General features: G+C 38.1%; 1 protein-coding gene across 4 annotated transcripts in view; it reads right to left on the reverse strand.

The window, feature by feature from the left end:
- Positions 1 to 22,407, reverse strand: part of GAS2 (growth arrest specific 2) — a 97,167-nt gene that overhangs the window by 58,338 nt on the left and 16,422 nt on the right. For all 4 annotated transcript variants that reach the window (XM_069804066.1, XM_069804067.1, XM_069804068.1 and 1 more), the window contains exons 3-4: positions 20,289 to 20,413; positions 113 to 254 (exon numbers count right to left, since the gene is read on the reverse strand). In XM_069804066.1, the coding sequence (XP_069660167.1) occupies positions 113 to 254; positions 20,289 to 20,413 (267 nt within the window). The remainder of the gene's footprint in view (positions 1 to 112; positions 255 to 20,288; positions 20,414 to 22,407) is intronic.

Here is a 22,407-nt window from a genome sequence, read left to right on the forward strand (position 1 = left end):
ACAGGTCAAATTTGAAGTCAGGACCTATTAAGAGAACAATTCTGTCTTTCAAGGCAAAATGCAAGAGAAAAGTTATTTAAAATTACCAACCTCTATATAAATAAATACATACCCAAACCTTCTGACTCAAACAGGCAGGTATCATCCACCCCTACATCTCTGCACCAGGACAGGAAATTCGCTGTGTTGTCCCGTGCAAAAAAAGACCCTGAAGGAGCATTGGCTTTGCATGGAATCTTCCGTACTGGTAAGGTCTGAAAAACAGAAGTTCTCTATTGAAATAAATGATACATGCTAGCAAGTATTATGAAATCAATATGCAGGTTTTGCATAGATGGGTGATTGCCACCAACATATTTCCTTGTGGATTAAAGAATTCCAAGCAAACAAGAATGAGAAGGGAATTTAGCAGCATGAAGTTGTCACCCTTTGTCACTTTTGAAAAGTCTTTTCAAAAGCATCATGGTAGGCTACACAATGGGAAGTTCAGAGCTGAATCAATATTAGCAACTTCTTAGAAATATTAGCAACTAGAGTTTGGGGATTTAACGTTTGTTCCAGTTCACTGAATTAAAAAAAAAAAGTAAAAACTGTAAAGACAGACTTTAAACTTGGAACTGAACTTTCCCAAAATTAACGGTGAATTAGTTTCAGATCTACGTTAGGCAGGAATCATAGTGTAAAGCAATAGGTCTTGAGACCTAAAGACCATAAACACTTGAGAAAGGCCAGTGTCTCCCGCTTAACAACACATGGAAAACCCCTATCCACAACACAGAAGTGTAATCTAGTAGCTACAAGATCAAGGTCTAACAGAGCCAGGCTCTCATTGTACCAGAGTAGTTCCATTTACACGATTTTGGTATCAGAGGAGATGCTACTGATACAGTATATCAATATCTGAACAGAACAAAGTAATTAAACTACCACAGCAAGCTTTTTGCTTGTATTGGTACATTTACTGAGACACATACAAAGAATACTTTAGCATTTAATTCTCATTTAAGGTTTCCTTTCCTCAAATGAAAAATAGCCGTCATTCATGGCAAAATGAAGAAAGAATGAAATATTGTTGCTATGTACCTTTAGAAATCTAAGCCATGGAGGAATTCAGACCCCATGTCGATCTGGACGTACTGCTTTTCTAACGCTGATTTATGAAATATTTGCTTCTGTTCTGGAGCCTGTAGTTAATGGCAAGTGAGCTAAGAGGTAGAAAACTGAAAGTGGTGTCTCTACTAGTTCCTAGATCTATGTCCAAAATTCTGATTTTAACAGTCCAAAATAATTCTTGGAAATGTGGAGAGGGAAAAAAAAAGACACAGGAGTAGGCTTCCCCTTACAACAGCTGCTGGTAGTATACTAATGTCAGTACTGAAAGACAGTTTAGAAAGAGCTTCTATATCACAGAACAGTTTGAGCTGGAAGCAACCTTAAACATCACCCAGTTCCAAACCCCCAGCCATGAGCAGGGACACCTTCCACTAGACCAGGTTGCTCCAAGCCCCATCCAACCTGGCCTTGAACACTGCCAGGGATGGGGCAGCCACAGCTTCTCCGGGCAACCTGTTCCAGTGCCTCACCGCCCTCACATTAGACATATGATAGCAGCAGTGTAATTGCAGAATACATCTACATGCACAGAACTACTCACATCTATATACCTGATGAACCAAATAAACTGCTAATAGAATGGCTACAGGAATAAACACCATTCTACTTATTTCATCAATACGTCAATGGGAGCTTATAAATTCTATTAGACATACACACATGCCTTATAAATGTTTAGACCTCTTCTTCAGATCACCATCTAGCTCTCCTTCCTCCGTGATTCTTATTCCAATCGCACTATTTCACATTCCCTTGTTTTCCAAAAATTATGCTTATGTTTCAAAGTATTTACAAGGAGATATTTTTACTTTTCTATATTGTATTAGCAGAAAACACTGACCAGTTTTACATGATATTTTAAAGAAAAATCCAAGTAAACCTTGTGTCACAAATACCACATCACCTCCTGGACCATCCTGAACAAGGGACAGGAAGGAGGAAGAAAGTAGGACAGCTGTTCACTAAATTCAGAATAAATAAAAATCCGTGAAACCTGAATTCTTCCAAGGGGCTCTAGATATGGAACAACCTTACAGATCAGAGCATGAGGAAGTTGTTAACCATTATTTTAAATTCCTTTTCATTTGTCGGCCTAGGGGAGCGGGGAGCAGGCTGTGCTCAGTTCCTCACAGACCAAGGCTGCTTTTTCTTGTCTTTTTTTTAATTAAAAAAAAAAAAAAGAAAGAAAGAAAAAAGCTGTTAGCCCTAGACACATTTCTAGACTAGCACCCTTTTCACATCACACTGATTTCTTCAAAGAAACAATGAGTATCCGTACCCTGAGGCAAATACTCATTATACTCTACACACTGCTTCACACGTTGAATTTCCCCTTGTGACTTACAGCCTTAAGAAAGAAGTAATGCAGCATTTGTTCACCTCTGCCCCCCACTCCTTTCTGAGGAGATTTTAATTGGGCAAGTCTAATAGTCTTAAAAGAGCACCCACTTCTGTTAAAAGGAGTCACACAAAATTCTCTGGCAGCCTGCTGGAGGAAGGTCAACTTAGTCCAGTCTGCATTTGGAGAAAAGCTGTCAAAACAAGCCTTTTGTTTCATGATTTTCTACTAAAATCTTACACAAAACATTGCAAAACCCTTAAGAGAGGTTTCTCCTTCAAAGTAATCTCCACAGCAAAGGTCTAACCTGACCTTACTTCCTCCAGTGCAGAAGAGGAACGAGCAGCATGGGCAAGGATGTTCGACTGGCTAACGGCAGCATGAAGTGAGACGGGAAACAGCAAGAGTTGGGCTGCTCCATCAGGGAAGATAAGCCAAAAGCCAAGGATGACCCCGGCACAGGCGGTGGCAGCTCTCACTGGCAACGGTGCAGTCCCGCAGCAGCCAACTAAGGCAGTGCTGGTGACAGAACCATCTGTCCTGTGACAAGATGAGGTGATAAGGCAGCTCTAGTGTCTGTTCAGGAAAACAAGTCAGAAAACAGCAGAAGACAAGGCTGGACACGAGGCTACGGCAGAAGCTGAGGCTCTAGCCATGAAGCCCAGGCAGCACGAAGTAAGGCTGGAGATGGTCTGTCCACAGCGTGGCTCAGGCAAGAAGCGGACCTGAGGTCAAAGGGACCTCCTGGGCCACGGGCAGAGGGAGCAGGTTGTGGTCCCAGGTGAGGCTGGTCATGACTATTACAGTATTTTGGTTCCCTCAGGTCCTGACAGCAACTATTCCGTGGTTTTTAGTGTTTCAGTGGAAACAGTCCCTTCGGGAATACATAGCTGGGGTTTATAATCAACTCTATCTTGTCAGCAGATTCAGAGAGGTGCCATTTCATAACACTGTATCTTAAACTAATAACATAAAACATCCACTGTACATGCAACATACTGGATCACATTCTCACAGAACCAAATTACCAGCAGCTACAAATTGGTTTAACACCATTCAAATCAAACAGAATGAAATTCTTTTCCCATAATACCTCTGCTTGGACTAGAGTATCTGAAGCGATACGTGGATGTTGGAACCAACTGAGTTAACAGGTCAACGTAAGGAGACCAGAAAATTGTATCTGATAAAACTAAACTACACTCTTTGGAATTTTTGAATGATCACGTCCAACTTAGAGCACAAATCATGGACGACCTTATAATGGATTAGCAGCACTGTGACAGGAACAAGAGGACAAGAAGCCAGCTCCAGTATTCCTCGCACTCGCAGACTTGTGCATAAGCTACTTCAGAGAGCATGGAAAGGAGATAAAGCTACAGTTACTTTTCGCCTCAATGCAGACCTGCAGTGTTAAATCTTGTCACCTCCCGGTTCACTCTTCAGTTCTCGTTTCTGGATTTTCCACAGAGCCTATATGTTACTTTGCTCTCAGGCTCTCCTTTGCAGAAAACTAGCGAGTCTTCTCCAAGACAAAAACTGTTTATAACCCCACAAACAGCTCAGAAGGGCATTACAGGTGAAATCGTACCAGGTTTGTTTTCTTCCACTCAGTTCTCCAATTCCAGCCCGGGGGATTCTGTGCTGCCACTTCCCCTGATAACCAGCCTATACTCTTTCATGTCGTGCTAAGGGTATTGAACACTGTTCTGGAAGTCTGTGATAAAAGCCTCGTATTATTTCAGGAAATTTAGGAAGAAACCACAAAAAAAAGAAATATTGTGCTATATGGCTGGTGGCTGGCATCTGGCAATCAGATGAGACTTGGGCCCAAGTGTGGGCACAACCAATCTGCTCTACTCGGCCCTGAGCCCGCGGGGCAGGAGCAACTCTGCAGCACTGGTCCTGGAGACCCGGAGCTGCTCCTCGGCACGGATGCCCTCAGCAGTACAAAAGCAGCTAGAAGCGAGGAGATAGCCAGAAGAACCCGCACTGCCTTTCTTTTAAGGGGCTATCGGGAAGGCATTGCAACGCCTGGCAGGAATGCAGAAAACTCTAGTTTTCCCCTGGGTCGCTGCTGCTCCCCAGTACTAACACCACGTGAATAAATCTGGTTCTAAATATTTTATGTCTTCTGATTTAGGTAGATCGTAATGACTGAATATAGACATGCTTTCAAGAAAAGCAATTCAGAACAGATGGTTTATGTGTCCGAAATCTATGCAGTTAAGAGTCAGCAAATAAACCACCTAAAACTCCATGTACGTAACGGAATATCCATAAATTACGCTTCTAGACCTTGACAACTAAGACAGACCTTTAAATACATCAGTCAACCTAGCTTCACTGCGAAGCTTAGACATTCATGGAGCTTGCAATATTTCTTTCATAATTATAAAGATTACAGCATCTTTTAGAAGTACATTTTGGTAGTAAAAGCTACCAACAGCAAATAGTAAGAGCCTAGGCACAGAACTATCCCACTTAACTAATCAAACTTGTGATATTTTCTAGTTTCATAGTGACAGAAAAGATGTCTGATTAATAGGTGCCCTAAACAACTCAGAAGTGACAAACACCCAAATGTAAAAACAAGGCATGTCCTGGACTACAGAAGGAAAAAACCCTACATTATTGAAGGAAAAAGAGAAAAAAAAAAAAGCTTTAAGTCATTTTATGGAACAAATACTACGCAGATAAATATCCCTGGCATCGCATGATCTCACTAAGAAGTAGCATTCTATATTTCATCCCATTTCCCACAATATTAGGGTCTTGCTGAAGAGAACAGCAAAAAAATCTCCTCTCCATTCAACAATAGCACCATCAGGTTTATCACAGAAGTCATAGGGAAATACTCTTATTTTCTTATCACCTAATAAATTTCCCTACCACCTTTTAAACAGAAGTCTACTTTTTAAATATTTCCAAAACTGTCACTGTAATGTTCAACCTAAAATGCATGAAAGCTCCTATTTAAGAAAGGTTTCACGCACAAATATTTTTTACTGATTTGTATAATGGCCTATCTCAAAAGTGCTTTCTAACAGATCATTCTGAAGTAATTAGGTTTCCATATGGCAAAAGTGACTTTTGTTGACATAGTATAGTATAACCGCAGTTGCTTTGAAACAGCAGTGGCCGCAATTACTCCTATCAAGTATCATGAAAACAATTCCCCAGTTACACTCCTTTTACAATCTTGTCTTGTTGATGTGCATGCATGTGGTTTAATGCAGGATGTGAAAGTGTGAGTGAAACATATGATGCAATCCTGGAAAAATGCTGTCAGGTTCACTTCTAAACCCAAAAGGGACTGTCTTACACCGATGCTCTGAAATCACATGGAAAAATGTATTTCTCGTACTGTTTTTTCCAAAACGAGGGTCCACAAATACATGTTCAAAACACCATTTTTTTAATAGCAGACTTAAGCCATATTTTGAAGATTCCTAATCGTACTTCCCTCTTTGAATAGGCGATTTCACAACTTTTTGAACCGTCACTCGCACGTGAATAAAAGGAAAAAGATTAGCAATTTTGTTTGTTATGGAAGAGGATTACAGTCAGCGAGGCGCTCATAGGAAAAATTTGCTTTTATCACCTGATGACCTACATTAACCAAAATAACAGGAAAAGTTACACTGTGAAGACTTCAGTATCTGACTGCAGCAGTGTTTCTCATGTGGTTCTTTACTGTCACGCAAGCATAAATTCACACTGAAATGTGAGTATATCAGCTAGGCAGAACATGTATCTGTTTCAGAACTTTTTACAATTTTGCCTTTAACTTTGCTACCGGCCACAGAACTATTCTTCTTCTTAAATTCTTCCCTCATTTTGCTCAGGTATTCGTAGAAAAGCCTCCCTCCCCCTTATAAAATCTGGATTAGTTCATTAGGATAGGGAATACAAAAGAGAAGTTCTGCCACAGTCTTCTCTGTCAATATGATTGCGCTCCTTGTCTTTTATCAATTTGTTAAACATACATGAACTGAAGCTCAGGGCTACAAGAACTTACTCTTACTAAGCTGTTACAATTCACCTTACCACAGAGCGACAATACCCCTAGCCAACCATCACTTATTCAGTTGCTATTCTTAATTCTTCAGGAACTCAAACCTAAAATACTTCAGATTCCATTTATAAATCACAGAATTGGTGTCCCAGACAGTCATTTAAGCAAAGGAAAAATTAAGTTTACCTTAGACTGCTTTGCAGTGCCAAAATTCAGGTTTAGTGAATAGCCATAATGTAGAGACAAGTATGAACTAGACATTAAATAAATGAAACTGTAATATATACAAGGTAAAATAACTACTCCTTGGCAAGGCAGGCCCAGTTTTGTTTTCACCCTACCCCATTTACTGTGGGAGAGAACACTTTCCAAATATAACAACTGGACCAACAATCAAAAGAATGTGCTAAATGCATATGCAAAATGGACAGAAGGAACTCTAACTATGGAAATACATACGTAGAATTTAAAATGAAGCTTTTCCCACTGCAAAAAATAAAACCTAAGGAAAAAAAAAATATATAATCCCCCCAGCCCTCCCAAAGCCTCAATAAAAGTTAAAATCCAGGAAAATTTAAAAACAAACAAACAAAAAAATCAACATGCAAATTTTGAAGGCTTAGGAGACATCAATAAAAATTGCCAAACTTTTCAGCAGACACGGAACCAGGAACAGCTTCCAGATTAATGAAAAATGACATTGCATGTACAACAAAGAAAGCATCCCTAAGCAATTCACTTAACAACTGGCACAACATTGTCCTTCAGTGAAATACAGTCTTTGCACTGTCACATTAAGTACTGTAGAGAGATGTCATTTTAATGGAATAGCAGGTTGGATTGCAATTTTAAAGATCATGTGTTGACCAGATTTTTACCCTATGTAATTCACTGAAGAGATCATCAAAAGCCAAAAATCACTCATTATCAACTTCCCAGATTCTAAGAAAGCATTTGTGATCACTTTGGAATACCCAACGGATTTATGATATGCCAATAAAAATAATTAACATCATCAAGGCTTTACATCAACATACAGACTACCATATTAAAATAAATACAGAGCTAAGTGAATGGTTTAGCCATGCTATTAGTATCAAAGTAGAACACATTCTCCCACTTCTTCCATGTCGCACTAGTTTTAACCTCTTAAGAGTAAGCACAGGTGGAGAATAAGATTAATTTAAGAACAGTATAGTTTTAAAAGTTAAGATGTTGTTCATGGCTTTGTTCTTCTAAGCATTCTGACACAGCTTACGGGTCACACAGCAAAAGAAGAAAATATTGGTTATCATTTCAAAAAAGATGGCGTTAATAAATAGTTATGAAAAACTAATTTAACAGAAACACTGGAACTCCTACTTCTAGCAGCGTATTAGCAAGTCAAGGAATACAAGAGGTGATTCAACTCGCATATAATGCACCAGACAACTGGGATACCCAGAAGTAAATAATGTAAAAAATGGGCAAAGCAGAAGCTTCATTCATCAGCTTAAGCGCATTTGATTATTTGACTAATAACTAATTTAAATGTAACCAAGGGATACGTCCATTTCAATGTATGGTGGCAAAATCATGACATCTGCCATAATCAGAAGGTCACCTATGAGAGGCTGGCTATTGGGCAGCTGGATAACACAGAGACCAACGACCAGGAACCTTCCATTGGAGAGCAAGTGAGGCACAACTAATGGAAGCTGATAACAAAGAGCCCATTTAAACAGATGTCAGACCTTGTTCCTGCCCACTTAATTTGTGTAATTGAGGATGGGATTAAGTCACTATCCTCCAAAGTCTTGAGTAGGTCTATAAATTGACTTTCAAAACTTCCAGATGTAAACTCTAACATATCTATGTCTACTGACAAGTTCACTTTTATTAATAGTCTTTGAAAGATCTTGTAGAAGTAATTTACCATCTCCAGGCACGTATGCACCACAAATTAAAATCCATTACTTCTACTTATCTACAATCTGAAAACACTAGCGGGCCAAACGCAAAAATCAAAGGTGGCTTGGTTTTTTTCTAATGCTATAATAGCATTAGAGAGAGACTACCATTAAATAGCATTAAAGAGAGAGACTGCAATCAAAATAAAAAAATAAAAGTAGTTTATTAAAATTTTATAAACAGATAAATTAAGACAGAGACACTAAGGTAAGTCATGGCAAAGACCTCCTTGCAGTGTTCCTGAAAACAAATGCAAGGGGCAAAGCCTGGGATTCAGTAGTTCATTCCCATTCAATAAATGCTCTGTACTTTGTTTGTCCTTAGACCTCTGGTTTTCAGAACTTACTTTTAGATGGAGATTTTTTTTAAATTGGCATTTCATCATAGGCTTCTTAGATAATATCAGATTAGAACAGAATAGGGCAATTCTCATAGTTCCTCTTTCCGAGGACAATTACACCTTATCTTTGATACATGATCATGAGCTTTTCCCCTATCACAACCACAGAAGCCAGAGCTGAATTAACACAGAATTAGTTGAAGAAGCTGAAGAATCCTAGTTTCTGAATTTCCCTCATTTATATTGTAATTTAATGAGAAAAAAACCCAGGAGAATTGCATCTGAGTAAGTTTTTTGTGGCTATTTCATTGTCATACAGCATGACATGTGAATGAACATGGCAACTACACACATAAGTAGCAATTTTTCCATGAGATAGAAACTGGTCAAATCTGAGTGGATTTTCATAGGTCACGTTTCAAGAAGCTTCTTATTAACCCACAATGATGTCTTATCAAACATAATATTCTTGAAGGGGATATGATTCTCTCTTAAAGTTAAATCTTAAAGTTAAATACGAAAAATATTAAATTTTGGCAAAAGCAACTCATTTTAGTCTCAGAAATTTCAAAGTCACTTTTTCCTCTTAATCATTCCAGAAGAACCCAAGCTAAGGACAATGCTTAGAAAATTTCACTCTGAATGCTGAAGTCCATCAAAACACATTATAGGTTCTAAAATTTCATATCAAAAGATGTTTCCATACTTTCACTTACAGTGTGGTGTAATACAGTTCAAATAGCCAACATATTTCTTTGATCTATGGAATTATAGTGGATAACCTTTCACTGGCAGTCTGAATAACAAGTATCAGAAGCCATTCAAATTCCTTGATGTAATAATTATAACTGGGTATACTGCTGTATTACAGTCACGCCTCTTCTTCCTTTTCCTCCTGTTTTTCTCTCAATGATCAATCTCACACTTTGCGACCTTTCGAAGTGCGAGGCGGGGTGGGGGGTTCCCAACCCTTTCTGTAAGATTAGTTCCAAATGGTGCTTTACCTAACACGAGCCAAGTGTCAAGGAAGACTGTGATAAAGATCTATGCAGTCTAAAGGAAGACAGAATTTTTTCAGATGCTTTATCTGTTCGCTTTTTCAATTTCCAGATGTTTAACAAAGATACAATTTTTATGCAGATGCCAAAAACATTCAGAAAGAATTTCCCATGTAGATCACCGCAGGTAAATCTGATTCTCCAAAGCCCTGTACATTCATCTTTAAGAAAAAAAATGCATCTTTGCCTTTATGATAAAGAATCTGATTTTCTGTGAGTTTTCCAATTAGAAACCACAAGGAAGCTGCTAGACCCCTGGGAATTCTAAACTGGCGTAGAATTTAAAAATGTCCGTGATTTGAAAAACATGTTGGAACGTTAATCTATACAGCCAAATTTCCAAACCAGACTTAAATCAGCCTCTAAAGTCGCAAACAAAGCTCTACCGTATACTTGAAGCATTTGGGGCCAATTTACATATACAAGTCCAAATGGGAATACGTTTTTATTTAAATAAACAAATTAGACATAATTATGATATCTATAAATTGGTGTTTATGCCTCAAAGTGACTTCTGTTTTCTCCTTCTGCATTGCAGTCATCAACTTATGGCTGTATATTCACTATTCCCACTCCTTCAGAAATTTTGCCTCATTATTTTAAATTCAAGACTCACTATTCGTAAATGGACCAAACTCTGTAGTTCTTCCTTTTTCATCATTCCCTAAAAACTACTAAGTTTGACCTAAGACTTGCACAATGAAGCTGAGGATAGTTGGTTTAAATTATATTTTTTTCAAGCTTTTAAAAATATATTCTAATTTCCATTCAAGTCCCTAATCTTATGTTTCTGTTCCAGACTATTCTTAATACTCTACATAAAAAGCCCCATAGAAAAATCTGTTACAAAGATTTTTAGTTTTCTTTAAAGACTTAACAAAATAAATAATAGGAATGTTACAATGCATTTCATATAAGAGGCAAAATCCAGCAAATCTAAAAATGGCTGTTTATGTATTTCTCTCAGAAAATATGCCATCCCTATTTGCAATACCTGGACCGAAGTAATGGTAAAAGTATTATGAAAACTTCCAGTTTTACTACAAATTTTATGAAGTGAATGAAATTTTATGAATACTTAGATGCACTAGTATTCCATACAAAAACAATGTTTATCAAATATCTCTAGAAAAAACTTGACACGTCTTCTAGTTAAATGATATCATTAGAAATCAAAGTTTGGTTCTCCTCTTGACCTGATTTGCAGTCTGAATCATTATGATATTTTCCAAAGCAGAAGCTAACATGCAGCTAACTGCTTAAATCTGCACTGCCTTTTCCATGACAATTACCTTGAGATGCAAATTCTCATTATTTCTGCAATGTCAAATAGGAGCGGAGGGAAGGGTATGCAGGAAAATCACTACCTCAGGATCACTGACAAGAGCAGGGCCAGCTCACACAGAGATTAATCATGCTCCAGCCAAACACGGGAACGAACTATGCTTTCCCAAGGACAAGAAGTATCAGTGGGAAGAATGATCTGGAACGACATGATGCCTCAGTGCTCCTTCCAAGATTGTGTAGCTCTGCCCACAACACAACACATGGCTTAAAGTGCACCTAAAAGCTTATAAGACGTTCTTCAATGTATTCACCTGGAAGGTGCCAAGCAGACATCCGCATAATATCCTACATTTGTTCAGACATCTCCTCTTATGGTCTGGTGGGAAACAGAACTCTATCCTACCATGCAAGCCTCCTGCAAGCAGAAAAGCTGTAGTTGTAAGAGTTATTTGCTGAGGCACATCGGGTTTGTCCACATGACCCGTTGCAGGCAAATCTTACGGTATCTGCAAGAAACCTGGTAGCAATCCAGCTGAACATAAGTTCAGCAAGCTATTGACATGTCTGAGAAAGGTACAAGGAATTCTCTAACAAACAGCTTTACAGTCTTGTGGAAATGATTCCTTCCAGATGGATTAGCACTTGTGAGTCATTTTGCAAGATTATTCTTTTCCTCTCATATCCACATCAGTCTGCCGCTATAAAGATTAATACATAAAAAGACAATGCTGTACTTTTTTTTTTTCCTCCCTAGTAACTGAGGGCCATATCTATATTGTATATGATTAGAAATTGGTTCCACAAGCTTTTACTGCAAAACAAAAGTCTCCAGAAAGTACAAGTGTGCAGACAAGCAAATTGCTGCCCCAGACCACAAAGAATCTGTTCATAGCCTAACCACATTCATGCATTTCTCAAGTGGAGAGTCAGATTTATAACTTACAGGGACCACCTGAACATGGCTCTGCTATAGCTGAGGATTCTTTACACCAGGCAGACAGGCTCAAGGCACCAAGCTTACAGAATACTGTATTTGCTGGGAATCCATCCCATCTACAGGACACAGGTAACCTTGAGAAACTGAAGCCTACAGTAAAAATAAAAGCACCATGTTGATTAGATCCGACTTTCAGCTTGGCCATACAGGGTCTAAGAAGAGCAAGATCCATGTACTTCAAAGGAAGATACTTCAAAGCAGATAAAAAAATAGAAGAGACTGTCCAAAGACAAAATTTATTCTTAGCCTTTTCCATTTGAACTTGAATTACACCTTCAGGCATGAAAATTTATACCCTTGCCAAACTTTAAAACATTGAAGCAATTCTCTCTGTTGTACCTATGGATGCTCTCATAGCAATCACACATACCTGATTCTGCTGAGGAATCTGTTCGTCTTATTCTTAATTGAGAATAATTTGATGCAGTACGTTCAAAAAGTATCATTATGTTTCAGAAAGACCAAATGAAAGGAAATGATAAAATTACTGATTTTCATTGCACAGCGCCTCAATCATTTGTCGAGAGGAGTATTTCCTTAGGAAACCTTTTCTACTTGAGGGAAGATTTCCTTAGGGAACCTTAGGGACCTTTCCTACTTGAAGAAGAAAAATAAAGTTATCTGCTTTGGCCTATATTTGGATTTTAATATCCTGAATAATTTTAATGCACACCCGCTCTTTGACAACTCCAGTAAGGGAAGCTCAAAGAGCTTCAGTGTTGATTTTACAAACTATAATATCTAGCCCAAAGAATTTTTTACTAGCCTCCTCATTTTTAAGAGCCCTTCAAAAATGCTGTGGTCTTTACTATTGTTGTCAGGTTTAGTTAGATCTTAAACCAACTACTGAGTCTTTGGATTATGCCAAGCACAGCCTGCCTCCTGTCCACCAGCCAACCTAGCTGCCTCGGGAAATTATTAAATATTTTCCTAGTTCTCTTCCTGATTTGATATTTGACCAGTTTAAGTCAAAATATACTAACATGACCTATTACACCTCCTACAATTTGTCAGATGTGTATGGTCTTCTGTAAACAAAAATAACAATTTAATGTTACAATATCTGTACAAGTGTCTCACCTTGTCCAAGACTTGAATGGATCTTCCTGGACTACTTACAAATGAGGGTTACAGTATCATATTAATTTGTCATTTAACCTATGTGATAATATATGCATGTGAAGATACATAAGATTTTCTAAAAACAAATTTCCTTATTTCTAAACTGCTGCCATTTTGCTTTCTTCAATGATGCACGCCTTGGAGACTCAGAGGCATTTGTCACTCCTTGTGAACCTCCAGGATTCTGATAATTTCTCCATTCACGTAATTCCCTTCATGCAAAGGAATGACTGACAAGATAGAACAAGCGTAAAAAAAAAATATCTTTTTTTCTTATAAATTGTTAGAGCAATCCCAGAGCTGTTATTTAACCCCAACTCTCACCGGTTCAGGAAATGGGTCAAATCCTAAACCATTGGTCCAGGTTCTCTACTTTAGGAGGACTAGGTTCCCTACATTTTCTTGCGGCTCCATTGCAGAGCAGACACAAAGCTCTTTGAAGCAGTAGATTCACAAGCAAAGGTCTATCTCCTGTCTATATTTAGAGAACCACGAGTTTCCACGTTTCCTGTAAATGAGCAGAGTCAAATATCAACTTGTTTTCGTAATGGCAACTCCCTAATACTAATCAGGGCTCACCAAATGGGGCAGCAATACTCAAAGTGCTCAAAGCACTTTACAGATGTTCACAAATCAAGCCACTGTTGTACAGTGAACAGTATTCCCAGGTTACAGATGTGGAAAATGAAAGTAGAGAGATGTATTCTCCCAAAAGCAAACAATAAGCTTACAGCTGAGATGGGAAATTAACTTGGCCTCCAGTTTATAATCTTGTACTTTTGCCACCAGCCCCTTCTTTCAATATTGACAGAATTCAGATCAATTCCCTGGCTTTTCAAGTCCTTTAGTTTACAGGATTCTGCCTCTACTTCCACAAATATATGTAATTCTCTTTAGAAACATAAACATCTTGAAATTTAAAACAAACTGTGAGTTTTCAGTTGTGAACCTGCTGAATTGTTTCGCCTCCGAGATCCAACTTCAATATTAGAACGTAATTAAGGTCAAAACACTTCAATCCCAAATAGCAATTTAGATCTCTTAATTGTAACTCTCAAAATGCATAATGTGACTCTCAGAGGGCTCTCACTAGGCCAAAAATCTTACCTTACACAAACCCACATGACTTGAGAAGCCAATGCTGTCACAGTGATCTACACCCACCAAGTATCAGATCCGTTAAGTACATTTCCCAGGGGCAAGCGAAACCTTTGGATATGGAACAGCTGCAAAATACACTTCAGATACTAGGACTACGGGTGAGACATGGACAGAATTTCTTAATGTTAGGAAATACACGAATGCGTGTGTGCAGAAATTACTGTTTCATAGACAGTTTCAATGGAAGTGCACGTGCACATCCAAGGACAAAGTTTACTTGCTGTTTTCTACACAACAGCTTTATTTCAGTGCACGTTCAGTTTAGTCTTATTAAATCAGCTCCCACTGGAAGAATAAAATTAAATGCATATTTGAATTAAACATTCTACGACTTAAGAAATATTTGCATCTGGATTTATTTTGTACTTCAATTTCTTTTATAGGCCAAATCTAATCTAGATCCTGGCTTCCTGAAAATGACATTGAATTTTAGATTCCAATTCATTATTCAAAAGTATTTCTAAGAGAGATTTGAGTTGAGATTTATCTGATTAACCTCCGAGAACCTCGGAGAAAAAGGATTATTCAGCTTCAACCTGTTTTCATTCATTTGCCATGAAAACATTGTTTCCAGTGGAATGTTCATAAATATACAGGCAGCTTCAAGGATGGTGGGCAGATTACTATGCCCTGCCTATTAAAATGGTGATAACTATTAACACAATTTACTTATGTTTATTTTAAAATCTTAATTAATGGGCTTACTAAACTAAGCCCAAGCAAATGTAGGCCATGCGCAAACTGCACATGCCTTGATGCTCTGAATTTGTTTGTACAGCTGCGAAATTCTCAAATTAACTATCTGACAGGAAAAGTAAAATACTGCCAGGAGAGCATGGAGATGAAATCCAAGCCAATGGGAGAAAATTACAAAATGGCATCCTGTGACATGAATCACTTTTACGGAATAACTCCTGCTATAATAATAAGTCTGTAGTTTCTAGACAGTAGATCATTAGCAGCAGCAGCACAGGTAGTTCCAACAACTTACTACCATACAAATCTTGAACATTTATTAAGATCGATATCAGTCATCTCCTTGTCATTTACAAAAATGTACATTATTAGACTTATTTATGACTGTAAAATCTCCAAAAAGGGGAAAAAATGACTTCTTTAAAAATATATCATACAGTCACACCAATCTAATACTGCCCTCCCTGTTTAAAATTTCCATTTTCATTTAAACTCAACGTTTTGTCTGTCTGAAGCAAAGGATAAGGTACAACATCAATGTTTTCAGAATTGACAGATTTTAAAGCACCGTTTAGCTGCTTAACAATGAAGAACACTGTCTTCTGGGGTTTGCAAATGAACAACTGTTAAATGCTTCATCTTTAGAAACTGAAATGCTTTTAATAACTTATTACTGAATGATTAACAATCAAACACGACAACGTTAGGGAGCTAGACTTGTGCAGGACACATTCAGAGTATCTATTATGATATCCAAAAGTGCTTGTTATGGCATTAAGCTCAGGAGGGCAATGAGCAGAGACTGCGTAAATGGCACAAGAGGCTGCCAAACTCCAGTGCTCTCAGTCACCCATTACTCCCCTGGATAACAGATACCAAAGCAGAGCGTGACTCAGGTGCTATTTTTGGCTGCAGGGATTCAGTCGTGAAGAGGCACCTTTATACAGAAACAAAAAGTACAAATTTAATTTAAAACAATTTCTTTGAAGCTTGACCCTTGTGAAAGGATACATTTGCCCATGTCCACCTGCACAACCAGCAAAGTATTCAGCCCCAAGAAGTAAAAACACATAGAATGTAAGAGTGACCCTATTGGGTCAGCTAAAGGTTCATCTAACCCAGATGCAGACTGGCCGTAAGTATCTAGGGAAGACTAAGACCACAGCAAACATGTTACACCTCCCAATACCTTCTCAAGGTCCAACCACTTTCAGATACAGGGACTTCCTCATCTAGATAGGCTGGACATCAGGAAAAATTTCTTTACTAAGAGGGTTGTCAGACATTGGAGTAGGCCACCCAGGGAAGTGGTTGAGTCACCATCCCTGGAGGTATTCAAAAAGTGCATAGACGAGGTACTCCATAACATGGTTTAGTGGGCATGGATGATGGTTGGACTCAATGATCTTGAAGGTCTTTTCCAACCTAAATGATTCTATGATTCTAGATGGGGTTCCTGTGTATTCAGCCTTCTCTTCCATTACCTTATTCAGTGTTTTCTTGAACCCAGGTAAACTTTAACACTCATTGGCAAGAAATTTCCAACCAGTTCGTAAACAAGGACCCCCTTTTGTTTGGCTCCTATTAGTTTCGTTCGAAATCCCATAGTTTTTGTCTAGAAAAGAATTAACATCTACTGTGCCATTCCTGATTTTGCAGGTTCCATCATATGCCCTCATGCTACCTCTTTCAACGCTGAAGAATCCTAACCTACCCAGTCACTCATAAAAAGCTACTCCACTCATCTCCTTCACTCATAAAAAGTTACTCCTTCATTGCCTTCCTCTGACTCTTAAGGAAAGAAGACTTCACTTTTGCACCACACACCTTTTAATCTCCTTTTCAGTTTCTTAAAACTGTATTCCCAAGTCATATTACCAGTAGTTTCCTAAACCTTTTGAAAATGTCCCCAGCATCCACAAGTGTCTCCACATGACACAAAAAGGAAGTGTTTATATCAAAACTACCATCTTCCTTCCAGATTTGGAAAACTCGGTATTTGGGGATGCACCGCTTCTTTGGTTTATGCTTTCCTGATTTATTCCACACTGAAAAAGGCTGATGTTGACCTAGGGGGTCCTTGAAAGCTGACGAAAGTTCAGTCCTCCCTAATAAGAAAGGGAATGACACAGTTCTGTTAAGAAACAAACTGCAAAACTGACAGCAACTAGAAACATATTGCACAAGCAGTTAACCCAGAAGCAATAGGATTTAACCTCTGCCATTCTGTACAGTATTGCAATATGAACTTAAGGAATTGCAGCAAACAACTGATGAGTCAGTGTATGCAATATTAGTTTTTAATGTCTTCCTACATGTGTTGCTATAGCTGCTGAACTGGCCAGACAGCCCCAAAGAGCTGTACAATTCGTAATCAGTAGTACATATCAAGCAGAGCAGGATTATCATCTTCCTCTAAGACCAAAATATTTTATGGAGTTTTGCCATCCAGGAAGTAGTTCACATACAAGGTAAAACTTCACTTATGAAAACAGACCAAATCTTCAAGCTTGTGGAGGGACTTAGTAAGATTACACACACACACACTCCCTATTATCTGTAGCCTTATCCTGTCTCCCTCACTCAGCTGCAACCTGGTGCTCCCTGCAAGCTGATCCTTCTGGCAGCCACTCATTTTATATCAGTCTGCTTCTATCTAAAAAAATTACAAATTACATATATGGATAGAAAAGTATGTTATCTATTTTGATAGAGGCTGAACTCTACAGAAGTCAGCAGCTTCTTCCAGCTGCCAGTGAAGTCACCAGGGCACCTGGGTGAAAGACCATAATGTTTCTGTTTTCCTGCGCACAGAGAAATGGCCAAGTGGCTTCAAAATTCCACATGTATTATTAACAGAGTGCATAATAATGATTCAGGGGAGGATTGTGGAATTCTTACTATGCTAAATTTCATACAGTATAATCGTCTTGTAAATTTCCTTGGAACCACAAGTCAGATTTTCCAATGTATAGACTAGTCCTATTGCCCAGGACTGCTACACAGGGAATTAAAATCTGAAAGGATTAATAGCTCCCTAGCAGTCTACAATGACACAAATCTATTACTCTGCCATTTCTTTGAATTCTTACTATACCAAGTATGAAATAACATACATTAAGAAAATAGCAGTGGAGCAGAATTTTTTCACTTTAATTGCATTGTCTGTTATACCAGTTTGACAAATAAAAGACCAAGAAAGCTAAATAATTACAACATATGGGATTACAAATGTCTAATTGGCTTCTAATGTAACTTAGGTTCAAAAAAGGGGATCAGCTAACTGAAAGAAGGCCATATTCTCAGCTGAGGAAGTCAATACAAGAAAGGAGGTCAACCTCTTTTCAGTGGCAAAGCACAGAAGTACCAAACATTGGTACATTTCTGGGTTATCTATCCAAACGGTAGCTTTCTCCAAATGAGCCACCATCAGGCAAAAGTCTGATGATACAAAAAACACCGAACAAAACAAAACAAAAACCCCAAACCAACAAAACAAACCAACCAAAAGCCCCCAAAGCAGTAGTTAGATATCTAAGAAAAACATATTATTTGAATTTTTCAATATTCACTACAACTTTGTAGTAGAATTTATGACTATTATTTTTCCTGATAATTTTATATTAAACAGACATGGCTTTCTGAGATGTCAGTCTGTAAAAAAATGCTTTACACTTTGTGATTTGATTTTCTAGTATGCCAGCCGGGCAAGATATGAAAAGGGAATGTTTTAGAACTATGTAGCCAAGTGTACCTTTAGGGTATTCACTGAACCTTTTAGTAGTTTTTGGTCAATAATGGTACCTTTTGTTGATTTGTTTGTTTGTTAAGGGGAAAAAACCCAAAACAACAAGTAACGCTTCTTTCTGCCTAGCTAGTTCCTAGGCTCAATCGAAAAAGACTGCCATAAGTGTTTTCTCAACTTGGGAGCTACCATGACACTAACAGGCCACCCCTTAGGTGAAGACAAGCTGGACCGTACTATAAGGAGGAACTCAGAAGTCATCCAGTGCTTCCACTAACCAAACCCTGATTATAATTTGAAATATGAAATATGAGTTCCAGCTGTCTTTTCCTCCTTTGTGGAGGTAGGATTCTTTCTTTCTCTACTTTACTTATCTTCCTTCCCACCTATCTCTTCCTTTTTCTTTAGGAAAAAAACCCAACAAATGCAAAGCAAGAAAACACCACCTCCCTGCATAGCCCCTGCCCCACCTCAAACCACAGAAGGTTAAAAATAATTAATTAAATAAATAAAGCCTGCCTCAGTCCAGACAATTTCTTCTGCAACAACAATTATGAGCTTGAAACCAAGAAAAACAACTTATGCAGCTGCAGCTGACACAAGGCTGTCAGTTCTCAGAACTGCCGATAAAATTTATGCCGGGCCGTAATTTCTGCTATAGACTAGTTATGAAAACACCAAGAATAGAAGATGCATTATGTGATTTCTGCTCTTGGGGTCTTTTTTACCCGCTGTGTATCTGCCCGTTTCAGCTTACAAGGAAGAAGTATCTGAATTCAATACAAAAAATAAAAACAGTTTCACAGTAAACGCATTAATGTATCAACCACTTAATTTAACTTCTCCCAGAAAGAAACTTGCTGCACTCTTGAATTTCTCCCAATAAGACCGTCCTATGAAAATAACTTAAAGGGAAGTTGCAGTCAAGCAAGATCTTAACCTGATCTTTGCAAAGCTCTTCAGTATATTCTAAGGGTTCACATTTTCCACATCATTCCTGCAACTCTTTCTAGAACCCCTTCCAGCACACCAAAAGGACCTTTAAACTCAAGGCACCAAAACTAGCTATAGAATTTTATTATTGGCCTCCCTAGAGCTGTTTATGGAGGAAAAGGCACCTCCCACAGCTACTTAATATTCCCCTTGCAAATAAATACAAGGATCAGATTTTCTCTATTAGCTACCACATCACACTGCAAGATCTTGTTCTATGTCTTATCCTCCACATATTAGAAGTCATTGTTTTATTAACTGCCTCTCATAGTTACCTTAATAATTACCCAAGTAGTATCAATTCCCCCAATTTTATATTGTAATTTTTCTACACAGAGCAATTACCTCCCTGCCCATTTACAGAGCCTCCACAAATGAAGTCTCTTAATTGCACAAAAAAGTTCAGCACCAAAACAGTCAGATACCTCAGATTATGGTAATACATGCTAGAACATTGACCGACACTTACTTTGGCAGGCTTGTTTGCATCAAAGCTGTTTTCTTTAAATTTCTCCTGCAGGGTCTCAGCTAACCGACAAAGCAAGGCACCATTATCCAATTTCTCCATAAAGGTTTCTGCTGTTATTTCTCTACCTGAACAGCAAACAGAAAGTTAACATGGCAGAAAGTGTGCAATAGTATAGACTGCATCTGTGTAAAAAGAGAAATCAATAGAAATCTTGACAACAATTTGAAATATGCTTTCACTGAAAAACTTGCATTACTTTGAATATCTAGTGAATAACCTCAGTACTACTTTACTGGTAGACATACAGCAAATTATTCAAAGATAATATGCTTGCTTTGTGAAGTCATGTGCTATTTGAAAAAATAATTCTAGCATATCAGACTTCACATATCTCATTTTACTTATGAGATTCCAGTGCTTTTTACATAGTATTTTAGAAGACAGAGCACAGCAGGCAAATGGTTTACACCAGCGTGCATGGGTAGCTATAGCGTAAGAGTTGCTAACACTACTGCAGCTTATTTTGTAACAGAAGTAGAAAACCATGTCAAGAAAGGACGGACTGTATTGTTTTAAAAAGGCTTTAAGAGTTGATCCTGCGAGAAGTTGACAAGATAGTACAGTGACTACAACGCTCCTTTGAAAGAGCTTTTTCGAAGTAAAGTTAGGTACATAAAAAAAAAAAAAAGAGAGCGTGAAATTTCATGTTATGTATCTACCTGCCACAGATTAAAAGTTTCACCCAAAGAACAAAGCCAAAATGCTCAAAACATTTCAAAACATGCCAGTTTTTATCCTGTTAGATGACACTGTACTTCAGCTGCCACAGATCGTCCTCCCTGGCTACAGCAGACCAGACGACCTTCCATTACACAGTAATTGCATCCTCCGGGCAGAGGAGATCACGAGTCCCATGATGAGATGTGCATTCTGACCAGGCTGGACAGGTCAGATGAGAAGGGAATCATTTACACCCTAGACTAAACTTCCAGGATCTTAACATCATTTCCAGGTAAAAATATTCCTATTTCTTATTGAAGGTTTTCCATTTCACATTTCTACTGGAAAATTTGCCTTCTCTTTGGACACTTTTTTGACCAGCAGCCGTATTTTTCAGCTCTCTTCACTTCTACTAACACCAGGAAGGCATCAAGGACTAATTCTTGCTCTTCCTATTAAGACATGATTTATTTATTTTTGGTGATATTTACATATGGGAATTTGGAAACAGGAATAACACTATCAACTCATTCTCTATAGGCTGTTACACTGCAATCATCAGTAGCTATAGGCTACCCTGGGGGGGGGGGGGGGGGGGGGAATTTAAGAACTGAAGTGAGAGTGATCCCTCAGCCCATCCAGATCCACTCCTGCTACTCAAAACCGGCTTGTTTGCAAGCAGAACAACAGGTACAGGTCTGCCCACTGCTGGTCGGGGTTTTTGCCACAGATTTTTGACCAACAAGCAGCTGCCTGACTAAACCACTTCTTTTGTTTTGTTTTTCTAGTTAGTTTGGGGAAATCTATTCTCCATGAGATGTCTGGAAACTGAAAACATTAATTTGTTTAGAACAGGTTCAAAAAATTTTTCATCAAAAAAAACCCTAGGAAAAGTAGATTTAGAAAAAACAGGTAAAGCTTTTCTATGCCTTTTCACTCAGAAGAAAGCGGGAAACTAACACTCAAAAGTAACAAAAATGAAGTAGATGATAATAAAAAAAATTAATATTGTACTTCTGTAATATATTGCTGGTACATTGTAATCTGACAGTCAATGTCACCTACAACACTGAAGACAGCAGTATTATGAAGCAATATGATTACACAAATGCTAAAGGAAAGTTGATTTCTCTAGGCCTTTGCCTCAAAACTGTTAGATACTTAAGCATCCTTTGGGCAAAAAATTGTGAGTCTTTTCAGTTTGATCAGTTAAAAATCAATGACTATGATAAAGATTTTTGCAGCAAACCATCTTCAGATACAACAGCAGACTTGTATTTTTGGTTAAGTTAAACTTGGTTTTTCTAACACATTTCTACTTCAGAAATATCTGTTTAATGTGAAGGTTTTTTCCCTTTTTATTCCCCCCTTAATTCTCTCTGCCATATAGCCCACTTTA

The sequence above is a fragment of the Haliaeetus albicilla genome, chromosome 16 (genome assembly GCF_947461875.1).
Source record: "Haliaeetus albicilla chromosome 16, bHalAlb1.1, whole genome shotgun sequence".
In the NCBI taxonomy this organism is placed as follows: domain Eukaryota; kingdom Metazoa; phylum Chordata; class Aves; order Accipitriformes; family Accipitridae; genus Haliaeetus; species Haliaeetus albicilla.